The sequence below is a fragment of the Eucyclogobius newberryi genome, unplaced genomic scaffold (genome assembly GCF_026437365.1).
Source record: "Eucyclogobius newberryi isolate DKJ021-1_F unplaced genomic scaffold, fEucNew1.0.hap1 SCAF_3, whole genome shotgun sequence".
NCBI classification, from domain to species: domain Eukaryota; kingdom Metazoa; phylum Chordata; class Actinopteri; order Gobiiformes; family Gobiidae; genus Eucyclogobius; species Eucyclogobius newberryi.
In genome coordinates this window covers 8,536,808-8,550,103 of record NW_027315945.1, presented here as the reverse complement: position 1 = coordinate 8,550,103, position 13,296 = coordinate 8,536,808, and the positions used below count along the sequence as shown (strand labels likewise).

Below are 13,296 nucleotides of genomic sequence, written 5' to 3'. Positions count from 1 at the left end.
CTCATGTTTTGCTTTTAGACGACATGGAAGAAGACTCAATGATGTCTGGTGGAAAGGTGAGTCTACCAGAAATTCTTTTGCCCTCTGTTAGTGTAAATAACAGGCCGATGTCCCAAGAGTTCAGTTTTAAACACGTTTGACAGCCCTTACGCAAAAGGTTTAACAATAGTCATATTCTGATCAAAAATTGTACTGTGACTGGCGTGGCAATCCTTGAGAAAGAGGACGTAACCAAAAGATAGCCATGGTTATGAACAGTCTTCTCTCTACAGGATGACGAGGAGCAAGGCAAAGGTGAAACAAACCGTCTGCTGGACTCCGGCGAGGACAACGTAACCGAACAAACCCACCACATCATCGTCCCCAGCTACGGCGCCTGGTTCGACTACAACTGGTGAGATTCTAGTATTGAGCTACATTCTGTAAAAGGGCCCAGTATTTTAAATTGTACTTTACGTCTCATTTACCAGTATTCACGAGATTGAGAGAAGAGCCCTTCCAGAGTTCTTCAACGGCAAAAACAAGTCTAAAACCCCCGAGATGTAAGTTATAATTTTTGTCTTACTGTGTTTTTCTACACACTTCATTGTTATCATATTTTTCATTTTTCATTAGTTACTTGGCTTATCGTAACTTCATGATCGACACGTACCGACTGAACCCTCAGGAGTACCTCACCTCCACTTCCTGCCGCAGGAATCTCACCGGAGATGTTTGTGCCATCATGAGGTGAGCAGCAGTTTGACATAATCCAACTTAAAGGTGCTCTATGTAACTCTTAATGTGGCCATACCATTTTGACAATGCCTGATCTCATCAGATCTTAGAATGTAGCTTGATGAAGAATAAGAGTCAAACATGGCGCCACTTACAACTTTGAAATCTGAAAAGGTGAATGATTCAGCTTGTTTGACTTCTGTTATGTTCAGGATATAAATGGCCTTATAGTGGATTCTCCAGTCTCTAGGGCTGTTGTCAATTTAAGAAGTCTGCATCGGGAAAAGCTCTCACCCAAAGTGCTAATCACAGGAGTTCGGGCAAATGGACGCAATTACAAATGATTATTAAGGTTGTCGAAGTGAACGCGTTAAACTCGTATGATTAATATTAGAATATTGACACATTCATCATTGGTCTGTTTGGACCAAACACGCGCTCTTGGATTACGCAGAATTATTAAAGAAAATGTGCAAAAACACGTACAAATTAAGAGATTTTTAGGTTAAGATTTAAATTGAAACTTACCCTCTGATTAATCTTATTTCAGTGTGATTAATCCCTTTTAAATTTTATATATATATCAATTGGCAGCATTCATATTTATACAGAGAACTGCTCATCTGTAAATAAACAATTCACTCCCAAATGCCAAAGCTTGAGACCTACCCTGACAAAGGGAGAACATGTAATCTCCACACAGAAAGTAACTGCTCCCCCGCTGTGTTGCAGGGTGCATGCGTTCCTGGAGCAGTGGGGTTTGGTGAACTACCAGGTGGATTCTGAGAGCCGACCCCTCCCCATGGGCCCTCCTCCCACCCCTCATTTCACTGTGCTGGCCGATACTCCCTCCGGACTCATGCCCCTCAACCACCGACCCCCAACGGTTTGTACTGTTTTGTTAACCCTTTCCAACCAGGTGAATATATTATATAGAGGAGGAAGAGGGGAAAGGCTGATGGTTCTGCTGCTGCATAATACGATTGGAGTGCATTTATTCTGTGGGCACATCACGTGATTGGTTGCTCACAGCCTGCATCTTTATAGCGACTTTGGCCTTCTATTTTTCGCGAGTTGTTATTTTTATCATTATTATCATAAAGCAGTTGTTTTTAACCTCTTTTCATACCTTAACAATAGACCCAATATTACCTGAAATATAAGCTGTTAATGTTTTAAAGTTGTAGTTGAGAAATATTCGCTACTTATTTTTGTGTTTTTATTTTGGGCTGTTTTTTTTTTTTTTTTTTTTTTTTAATTTCTTTTTAACTTGTTCTCTGAAACCCTGTCTGTGGGTGGAGATGGGGACATGGTGAACAATGCAGTTCTGGTTAAATGTTGGCTATGGCTTGATGTGTAAACGTTATTTTTCTCAAACATTTTCTTTAGATTCCTCCTGTGCCACCCATGCCAAACTTTGGAGACAAAGGAAAAGAGAAGATCGACCTGCAGAACTTCAACCTTCGCTCCGACCTCTATGCCAAGAAAAACCCAAAAGTCAGCAATATTTGAAAATGTGCTTTAATATTTATTCTGAAGTTCTGTTATGAACTCGCGGTTTTGTTTGAACAGAGCAAAGGCAGCACCACAACCAGAGAATGGACTGAACAGGAGACGCTGCTGCTTCTGGAGGTGAGTTTGTTGAAAGGCCGTGGCTGCAGAGCCGTGGCGCGGTCAAATGGCCCAGCAGTTTCAGGAACCGCGGCACTGCCATATAGCCTCATGGCTAACCTTAACCCTAACCTTAACCCGGCACGGTCTAAAACAGCGCGGTCAAATAGCTCAGCAGTTTCAGGAGCTGCGACACAAAATAACATGGCAGTTTCGGCTGCGCGCCGCGGCTCTGTAGTACACTCCCTTGTTGATAAAGTAGTTTATCTGCCTGGTCACAGAATGTTTTAGCAGTAAGGCCGCAGTTATTTTATTACTTGGTTGGATTTTTAAATGAAATATATTGAACAGGCGGGCGAAATATAATTTCAATTTCAAAAGATTTTTTCTTTCGGGTTTGCCCAGAAGGCACCACGGGAGGAGGAGGAGGGGAGGGGAGACGCGGCGTGCAGGAGCATGTAACAGTAGATTTGGCGTGTTTTGCGTTGGTAGAATTGACGCTTCTAAGTGTACACCCTTAGTCACGGCAAAACGCGTTGGAGAAACTGTGGTAAACGGGTTTAAAATGTGTATTTGCGATATAAAGGAGTTAGTGCTGCGCACAGTCACGGAAACGGGCGCGCGCGTCTCCTCATGCTCTCCCGGGCCGCGCTCAGGGTCCGACACAGACTCCCGCAGGATTTTGACGAAAGTTGCTTCACGGGCTCTAATCTTTTGACTTAATACCGCTATTTATATTTCATTTAAAGCTATTTTGCGTTGACGGCGGTACTTTATAAAAAAAAAATAATCTATTTTATTTATATTGTAGAAATCAATCATCTAAGTGCGGCGGATCCGTAAACCAAGTAATAAAATAACTAAGGCCTAAGAGACAAAGTATGTAGTGTTAGTGGTGGTTAATGACATTTTCTCCTGAAAAAGCTAAAAACGCATCTGAAATGTGAAGGACCTGCTACAGTTGAATAACTAATATAAAAGTCTACAATTTGTAATTGTGCTTTCAAGTCCTCGTTGGCCGTTAGATTCAGTCCCAGCCCATCTTTAATATTTAGTTTGTACCTGACATTTCAAAAAGTAATCAAGTAAACAGTAGAAAATGCTCACATTTATCACTGATACAGACTTTGGGATCACACACAGTTGAACTGATGGCCTTTTTCTCCTAAAAGGTTGAATGGACGATTTTTTTTTGCCCAAATCTGAGTCTTATTTCCCCGTGGCGTGGACTGCGATTAGTCCTGCCACGTATCAATCATAAAACGCACCTACCGCTCACCTGCAGCCGCGTGCGGCTCGTCCCACATTTCCGCGTGTCTAAGCGCATTGATCTATCATAATATAGTTCCCTCAGTGTACGGGGCAAAATGAAGACGGAGAAAGACTGCTCGAGCTGACTCAGAAGTAGACGGAAATCTACGGGAGACGAGAGATGCGATGCGATCCGTCGCGCTAATGAACAAACGTTTGTTGTATCAGTCCGCACGGGGGAGTGCGCATGCGCACTTCCGCCTACGTTCTCAAATTGCCGAAAAATCGTCCATTGCGCCTTTAAGTAAGATGTTTGAGTCAGTGTGTTGAGGAAATTACTTACTGTGCTTCCAATATCTCCCCTGCCATTAGCCAACAGCTTGTTAAGCTCTGCACAGTCGGAACAACAATGTTGAATCTTTCTTTTTCTATATAATATACTGTATTAAGTTAATATGAACAAAACAATGGCATCACAGACAGACACATTTTCTGTTGTGCTGCCCATAGTTCTGCCACTCGGCTGGATGTTGACAGGCATTTTATGAAAAACGATGTACATGCATTACAGTATGAACAATACAGATTGTTGTAATATTAAAATGTTCTCTAACTTCTAATATCTTAGAAACAATTTGGTGTAATCCCTCATTTGTCCTCTAAAAAAATAGTATAGTCTCTAATATCTTACACATTCTAATTTTAAATTCCTTCTACATCAACTAATTCATATTCAATTTAGGGCAGACTTGAGCGTATTCCCGTCACATTTTACACATATATTGTGTGAGTCACTGAAGTTATTAAAATTCAATTAATAATGTAATTCTTTTTCTGATTTACATTGACCTTGCATACTGTTTATTACGCCTTCCATTACCTCCTCATTACCTAATGTGTGTGACAGGCTCTGGAGATGTTCAAAGATGACTGGAACAAGGTGTCTGAGCATGTGGGCTCCAGAACACAGGACGAGTGTATCCTGCACTTCCTGCGCCTGCCCATAGAGGACCCGTACCTGGAGAGCACCGAGAGCTCCCTGGGGCCCCTGGCCTATCAGCCCATCCCCTTCAGCCAGTCCGGGAACCCCGTCATGAGCACTGTGGCTTTCCTGGCCTCTGTGGTTGACCCCCGTGTGGCGTCAGCTGCAGCCAGGGCAGCACTGGGTAAGGCACTTCCACGTGGAGTCTTGTATCTGGATCGTTGAAACTTTTACTCCTGGTCAGTTAGACAATGGTTTAATATTTGTTTTTTTCCTTAGAATAAACAAACCCCCTGGTATTTTGTATCATATAATTGATCATTATTTAACATCAGGGCTTTAGACTAACCTTTTTCACCAGTGGCGCTGGTACGACCTATTTTTTACTGACACTTATTATTTGCACTGATAAATAATGTAGCAGAACATGTGCTGGGTGCGTATGCTTGGGTTTACCAGTATATGTGCCTTACTTTTCTACAGGTTTTGATAATCATCTACAACTTGATCTACCAAAAATGTTCAGGTTTATGTCAAGTTTGCTTAAACATGAAATTGGATGCAAAGCTAAAGATCCGGTTTTATTGCTTCAGGGTAATTTGAGATGGGGTCAGGACAAACTTGTTTGTAGTAATAAATGTAGATGTAATTTGGTCACCAAATGTGATTGACATTATACAATAATTTTGTAGTTTTTCCTTTTTCCCTCTGCCCCATTTGAGGATCATCATGTCCAACAGTGTTGAATAAAACCCTCCAGTCTTCATGTGTTCTTTTTGTGACTTCATGTGTTTTTGTGTCTTCATGTGTTCTGTTTGTGTCATGTGTTTTGTGTAGAGGAGTTCTCTCGCGTGCGTGAGGAAGTGCCTGCTGACATCCTGGAGGCTCATGTGAAGAAGGTGCAGGAGGCAGCTCGCAACACTGGCAAATTAGACCCCACGTTTGGCCTGGAGACGAGTGGCATCGCAGGAACGGACCCCGAGGAGCCCGAAAAGACAGGTCAGTTTATGTACAGTTTATGAATATATTGCATTCATGTGACGTAAGACAATCACAACATACAAGAATCCTTATATTTTAAAACTGCACAAGAGACGGGTCAGAAATTAAAATCTAAAGAGGTTGTAAAACAAAGACTGTTTCATTATTTATTCAAAATGTCAAAAAAGGAAACAATTTGTTTTTAATATACACACTTAATCCCTAGAAGTCTTCTTCCTCCTTAATCTGGTTAAAATATATATATTTTTTCTTTATCTCAATATACAATAGAAATTATTTGACTTGTCGACAAATTGAAAAATTAATCATAAACTAACTGCAGTTTCTTCTCATTTTCTTTTTCCTCAGAGCTCTCTACTATCTCACCACTAGAGGGCAGCAGACTCTTAAGTAACAGCTTGATTATTATGCAGAACATGTACAAAGCGGGTTATGCCTGTCTTCAAATCATTGCACACCTCATGTATTCAGATTGTCTTCAATTAATCAGTGTCAGGACATTTTTGGGGTCTCTGGCATTGACCTGCAGGGGTCCGTCACATCTGAACCAATGTGAAGACTGGCACGTGTGTGTTTACTGCATTTGTAAGCAGTGGATTAAAACAACAGTGGCAGATGGGGAGGGGAGGAGGGGCAGCAGCGGAAACTAGGTCATCACTCCGAAATGTGCATATTTCTCTCCTTTCCCTGTTCATCACTGTTTACTCTAAGCTGTCTCCTTGCATTAACCACCAATTATTACTTTAATTAAAGCTTTCTGGAGCCAGGCTCACCTGTCAACATTACTTCACATTATTCCTTCACTAAATTCGTCAATTTGGTGGCGTTGAGCTACTCCAACTACAGTTGCCCCAGTACTGACTGATGGAAGTGAGGCTGCCAGTCTGCACCATGGGCCCCTCCGGCGCCGATCACCACCAATTGCACACGCACACAGCATTCATACTTAAGCATAGAAGTGCCTTGCCCAAGGAAGTCTGTTAGAAATGTTCAATATTCCACATCTTCTCATTTCAGAAACTTCTGAGGGGGAGAAAATGGATACTGACACAGACTCTCAGCAGGGCGACAAGGTAACTCATACCTACTTTCACTCATCCTTTACCTGACACACATTTTGTCCATTGTTAATGCTGAAGGGTTTCTTGTGATGTTTAAAAAGTGTTTTTGTCCTAGCCGGGACTCCCTTGAAAAAATAAAATTTATTTTATTTATATAATCTCAATGAGACTGTGATCCTGGACACAAAATGCATGACAATTAGTCCTTAAAGTCAATTAATGATTATAGTGTCTCTCCACATATTGTTGCATCTATTAAAGAAGTCCTGCTTTACTTGGGTTTAACATTAAACAATAACCTGCATTAATCAGGATTTACGTTTTGTTCATTGTAAACCACAATCTTAATCTAAAAGGGCTAAATAATTGAAACTGTATTAACTGTTCAAAACTGCAGAACCAAACTGTTCATAGTGGCATTTTACTTTTAACATGCAGCAGTTTGACATTTACTTTACATTACAATTGTTGAAAAGTGCTCTGCGTCCGAATTTTGTGAATAATTACAATGAAAATCATGTGCAGTGATGTGGGCGGGGATAGAGGGTAGGGGGAACAAAACTGGATTACACAAACATGCAGGAATCTATCAAATTACATCAGAGTAAATGAATGCGTATGGAGCACCGGTATAACATGGTAAAAAGTACATTTTACATAATCCCACTTTTTAAAAAATCTAATCTGAATTTACATGCGTGCATGTGTTCCTTTCCCACCAGGCCGAGTCAAAGGACGAGGCAGAGAAACCCAGCGAGTCTGCGGAGAAACCAGAGAAAACGGAAGGCGCTGAAAAGGTGAAGAAAGAGACGGCGGAGGTGACTGAGTCTTCAGAGAAAGAGGAGGAGGAGCCGGAGGAGGAGCAGGACAAAGAGTCTGCAGCAGGTCAGCAGAACCAAACACTCAACACAGTTCCTCTGTGTTTTCATCTGGTTGTGTAGTTTTACCCTTTGAGCTGTTTTGTGAAGGTCTATATTACATCAGGGCTCTGGTGCATAGACCTAAATTCTCTTGAAGTTTGGCTTTTTTATTTATATATGAACAAGACCTTTAGAACCTTTAGCTTCTCAACAGTCTGTTATTTAATGCCATTTGTGCAAGGTGAAAAGAAATGAAAGGAGACTGTAAAAGACTGCAAAGAACTATTGAAGCTGAAAGGAAGAGGCCCCACTCTGCTCTTACCATAGCAAACTCTGAAATTTATTTTAGTGTGAGTTTAATTCATAAAAAACTGTTAAAAGTACAAACACTTACCAGTCTGTTTGTTTAACATTGTAAGTGAAGGTACATTTTTCTTTTGTTCTTTAACCACCTATGCCACCTTACTCAAATAGTTAGTTTGGAGCCTTTGTTATGCATTATTCATCCTTTTTAACCTACTTAAACCACTTAAAGATGGGCTGCAACGTCGGTTAATAAGTGGAATACAGCTTTCATTTTTTCACAACTAAGTCTGGACGGTCGGTTTTAACCAATGACACAAATATTTCATGAGTTTATTACGCCAAACCCGAGAACGTGCCATAGCAACCGAATGCTTCGACTGCGGTCACAAAATCAGTGAAGTCACACAGGGAGATTGCAGTAGCCGGAGGTATACTGTTTTCATCTGACATGCGCTAAACCGAGCGGAATTTTGTGTTTTATACGACAAATCTGCAATGACACGGAGATGTGTTGCACTGCACTGCTCTCAAGAGGGAAGCGGGCTCTTTGAGTGGTCCAAACGGAATGGACACGATTTGTCTGTACTAAGAATGTTTTGGAATCCCAAATTGGCAATGTATGGCAAGTCTGGTCCAATGCTATGCTACCGACATTTCACAGAAGACGGTTTCCTAAACCTCGTGAAATATCGACTTTGATATTTGAAAAAGTAAGTTGCAAGATATTTTCACATCAAGGCAGTTGTCTGTGCTTTCGTAGCGGCGGTCTGACTGACACTGTGTGCATTATGGCGTGTTGTTGTTGTTGACAGTGAGATTGCTCACTTTATGCATCTTACCGGTTGTAATAATTATACCAGGAAGTTGAATGAATGGATTTGAAATTAAAGTGAATTGAGCCACCGGCACGTTCTCAACTCCCATTTGCAGTTTCGATCTCATACTGTAAGGAACCTCGCCATCATTGTATTTCACATAATTTCATGGAGAATAATATTCTCCATTATTCCAGTTTAACACGCACCATTCAGAATTTGTCGATATCCAGTCGCCATCTCATTCTCGTCTAATCATCATTCTCATCCGCTCCATTTTCATCGTGGTGACGAAGCATCAGGCTCAAATATATGAGGCAGCAGTTGCTGGACCTGTTCTTCAATTGGATGCTATTCGTCATCCTTTGAAATCCGCGCACTTGACGAGGATTCACTCGTATTTTCGTCGCTATCGCTGTCCACTTCAGTGTAAATATCCTCAGTGTTGGCTAGCAAATCTCCCGGAGTGACGTCACATTTCCGGGTTAGGTGAAGGCAAAAAGATTGAGGCAGCAAAGGAGCGTAATTCTTTTCAAAAATAGTTTATATCTTTATCAATAGTATCTGAATATATTAAGACTTGGATACTAACGACCGATGACAACTTGAAAGTACTTACAATTAACTTTGCAGCCCATCTTTAACCTTTGACTCTTTCTGTAGATAAACAACTAATGTATGTGGCAAGAAAATATTTCCCGACTTTAATTTTTAAAAGATCTTCATGACTTTTCAGGATTTTTATGAACTTGTCCAGAGCAGGATGATGCCCATTCAAATGTATGACCCCTTTCCCCATTTTCAATGGCATTTGTAGACAAAGACAAGGAGGACATGGAGACCTCGTCCTCTGAAACAGAAAAGGACAAAGAAGACAAAGGTGCTTCAGAAGAAACAGAGGAGAGGAGGAAGAAACTGGTGCACGACATCGGAGAGGGAAACATTGCCACAGCTGCCGCCGCCGCACTGGCCTCTGCTGCCACCAAAGCCAAGGTGAGGCCGGCCCACATTACCATGACTCCCACCAGCAGGTTCATCTTTGTGTTGTGGATAACAATCTGATCCTCTTTCAGCATTTGGCAGCAGTAGAGGAGAGAAAGATAAAGTCTCTGGTGGCTTTGCTGGTGGAGACACAGATGAAGAAGCTGGAGATCAAATTGAGGCACTTCGAAGAGCTGGAGACCATCATGGATCGGGAGAAGGAGGCGGTGAGTCCAAACACAGTGCCCTTCCTTCATCTTTACATGTGAGCCAAGGAACATGCTGCATAAACAAAAGCTCTCTTAATGACCTTCCTCTACAAAGCAAAGTGAAGATGCGGTGTGTTATGCTGTGCACTGTCCCTGGAGACTGTACTGAGAGTGCAAAACTCTGTCTGACTGAATAAGCACAGGGACTGTAGCCCAGTTTCCTAGTTGTAAATAGTGCATGAACAGAGGCTTCCAAAGAGAGGCAGGCAACTGGAAGGAGCTGCACCGCCACAGGCTGAAATGCAGTGGGCAGCTCCACAGGCAGCAACAACTGCTCTGCGGTTGAGCCAGTCCTCACAGGCTCCTGCTGCAGGAGTCTCGGCACTACTGTCACACAAGTGGGTTCAAACTCCAGGATGAGGGATGTTTTATTTAATTCTACAAAGAAGGATAAATGTTATGCTGCGTGTTAAAGTGAATATGTGCTTGTGTGTACAGTTGGAGCTGCAGAGGCAGCAGCTGCTCACTGAGCGTCAGGCCTTCCACATGGAGCAGCTCAAATACGCTGAGATGAAGGCGAGGCAGCAGATGGAGCAGCAGGCTGCAGCAGCTGCAGCTGCTCAGGCCCAGGGGCCACCACAAGGCCCCGGACCACACCCTGGACCCCCTTCAGGACCTCACCCTGGTCAGCACCCAGGGCCACATCCCGTACCCCATACTGGGCCCCCTGCTCCAGGCATGCATCCAGGAGGACCCTCACCACACCATGGAGGGCCCCCACCTCATCACGGGGCTCCCCCACCCCACCACGGAGGCCCCCCACCAGGTGCAGCCATGCATCCAGGCTATCCTCCAATGGGACATCACCCAATGGCCCCGCACCACCCCGGGCAGACGGGTAAGTGTTCACTGCTCTCAGTTAACTATAGCACATGTGCTGATACTTGGTTTGTGACTGAAAGTAAACCATTGTCTGCTACTAGTCCTCAGTTGGTATATTTATGGTTTCCCTTGCCGTCACAGGCCCAATGGGACCAGGCAGGATGCTGGCCGGCCCTCCCTCTGCTGGGCCTCCTCCTGGAGGCATGCCTCCTATGATGCCTCCTCGCCACCCTGGAGCTCCCAACGGCATGTGTGAGTGCAAGTCCTGCTACCCCAGCACTGTATTGAAAATTGTGTCATGTTTTCATTTGAATAAATGTTCTAATTATTTTGTGCTAGACCCTGGCCCTCCAGCTGCGCAGGCTGAGGCCGTTCCAGTACCTCCCGTGGGACCCCCTGCACCCCCCAGTGGACGAGTGGCCGACAACTAATGTCTCCGCACTAGAAGCACATGTCCTGACAATGTTGTCGCTTTGTTGCCCTTTGCTACTAGCTCAAGTTCTATTCTACAAACTCTTATTACAGGACACAATTCAACAAAGACTGACCCAACAAGATCCACACAAACGCAGCAGCTGTCTCTGGGCGCCATAGCACCGGCTGGGCTCTAGTATAACACTGTTTGTGCTCCTGGGCCAGTGGGAGGCTGTGGGAATGACTGTAAACGTTAGTGATAGTTGTAGTAGCTGAACAGATATCTGATGGACACTGTCGCTGGGTCTTTGACATACCTTTCTGTGAGTTGAGCCTGATGCTGGAGCTGAACGTCAGCCTCACACATGCATAAAGAGGATCTAGCCTTCCCTCGCTCTTGTCTTGTTGAGTATCTACCTCTCGCTCCTAAGTAATACACTGTAGATGTGTGTGTGAGGTGCTCCACCAAAACCACTGCTCACCCAATCTTTTGTTGTGCTTCATCCTGTTAAATTATTTAAGCTTTATGTCAAGTGTGAACCAGGGTTTTGAGGCAGTGTTGCTAGAATGAAGTTGAATTTGATGCAAAAGAGGTCAGTGTAGTGGGAACACTACACTTGTAGTGTTACTGGTATCAAACAAAGGTCATACGTCTAACAAGATTTAGAAGTTTACAATAGAAATTATGCAAGAAAGATATTGATAATGGTTTCAATTCCATAATAGTATCCTTCCTAGCTCTATCTTAGTTATTTGCTTTTGTTAATCAAAGAAACGGCTGCTGTGTGCACAAACTGACTTGGCGAGATTTTGCCACAACGCTCTGGATGTCCTGTACATACACCATATATTCTGACCCGCACACAGCCTCTGCATTAGGGAGGCTGTCATGATGCCTTTCTAGACTTTAGCTCTTTCTAGGTATTGATACTTAAGCCTCTCAACTGTCCAACAAGTTCATCTCTTGCTCCCTACCTCAGACCCACACCTTGACCTGGCCTTCTTTCCTCTATTACTTGCCATACAAAAGCAATAGTGTCATTGACTCAATTCATTCTAACCGTTTTTACTCTTCAGCTTCTAGAAGTGTCTTTCATTATTCTTCAGATAAGGCAGTCCAGTAGTCTTGAGCAGGCACAACTCGCGTCTCCCGTTGCTAGCACTGTTAGCCTCTGCTACCTCCGCGCTCACCCGCTAGCTACCTCTTCTAGATATCTTCCTCTTGCTAACTCTGCTACCTCCCGTTTCCTTGTCTGTTAAGTCTTTCCTCTTCCTTCAAGTGCCCATGTGACTGCTGCATCACTCACTGCTGCCCCCAGTGTCGGAGACTACACTACAGTCATTCACTCGCATCCACTGTGCCCCTGCTCTCCCGGTTGGCATCAGGCTTATCTCCTGAATATATTAGGGATTCCCTTATTCCATATATTATCTTAAATCGCTAATTTTGTGTTAATGGTAATGTATTTTTAAGAAGAATTGTGTAGATGGAAGTTATCTCTGTTTAAAAGTTTGTAGATTTGTTTTCTTTTTTATTTTGTATGTGGGTCTGTTGTTACTTGGCCCTTGGACACTGTCAAATAAACTGTTTTGTATGACTTTGTGTTTGTCATTATCTTAATGTTTATCTTGGATGGTATATGTTTCACTCGTTACAGCTTTTTTGGCAAATAATCGAAACCTTTTGACAAATGCTAGTATTAGTAGTCCATGTTTCTATCCACATTTTATTCTAATAGTTCTCTGACCTATTCTGCATTGTTCAGGCTTTATAAACGTCACCATAGACTAGCATATGGACAAGTTTAACTTTTATTGTGTGTATTCATTACCAGAGCAAGACCTGAAATAGTAGCTATTTGCCATTAGCATAGTCAGTAACATTGTGCCTCAAAAACGTTTACTTTTACTTATTATTTTTTTCACACGCATTTCAATTTTTGAGGGGTATTAATCAAAAGGACAAGAGATAATCAACTCTTACCTCTCAAACATTAGACTTTCACTTTTAAACTGGCATTTACATGGTTAGGTTTAGAGATTTAGGAAGAGAAAACATTTAATAAACAACAATAGGGCTACTTTCAGTGCGGTACTTTTTTTTTTATATGTGAGGGGTGTAGAACAGTAAAAAACCTCCATTACCACTGGACAACGTCTTTGGTCAGGAGAGAGGGAGTAAATGTATCATCTCCTCTTTATTTC

At 42.6% G+C, this 13,296-nt stretch overlaps 1 protein-coding gene across 4 annotated transcripts in view; it reads left to right on the top strand.

Annotated features, from left to right (window-relative positions):
- Positions 1 to 12,689, top strand: part of smarcc1a (SWI/SNF related BAF chromatin remodeling complex subunit C1a) — a 30,546-nt gene extending 17,857 nt beyond the window's left edge. For 3 of the 4 annotated variants that reach the window (XM_072461290.1, XM_072461289.1, XM_072461288.1), the window contains exons 13-29: positions 19 to 56; positions 273 to 394; positions 471 to 542; positions 616 to 729; positions 1,450 to 1,603; positions 2,107 to 2,214; positions 2,290 to 2,349; positions 4,487 to 4,745; positions 5,399 to 5,560; positions 5,912 to 5,953; positions 6,581 to 6,636; positions 7,347 to 7,509; positions 9,423 to 9,598; positions 9,679 to 9,813; positions 10,294 to 10,693; positions 10,819 to 10,929; positions 11,017 to 12,689. In XM_072461290.1, the coding sequence (XP_072317391.1) occupies positions 19 to 56; positions 273 to 394; positions 471 to 542; positions 616 to 729; positions 1,450 to 1,603; positions 2,107 to 2,214; positions 2,290 to 2,349; positions 4,487 to 4,745; positions 5,399 to 5,560; positions 5,912 to 5,953; positions 6,581 to 6,636; positions 7,347 to 7,509; positions 9,423 to 9,598; positions 9,679 to 9,813; positions 10,294 to 10,693; positions 10,819 to 10,929; positions 11,017 to 11,108 (2,264 nt within the window). In that variant the 3' untranslated portion in view covers positions 11,109 to 12,689. The remainder of the gene's footprint in view (positions 1 to 18; positions 57 to 272; positions 395 to 470; positions 543 to 615; positions 730 to 1,449; positions 1,604 to 2,106; positions 2,215 to 2,289; positions 2,350 to 4,486; positions 4,746 to 5,398; positions 5,561 to 5,911; positions 5,954 to 6,580; positions 6,637 to 7,346; positions 7,510 to 9,422; positions 9,599 to 9,678; positions 9,814 to 10,293; positions 10,694 to 10,818; positions 10,930 to 11,016) is intronic. The other variant, XM_072461291.1, reaches the window with a different exon arrangement.
- The last annotated feature ends 607 nt before the right edge of the window (positions 12,690 to 13,296 follow it).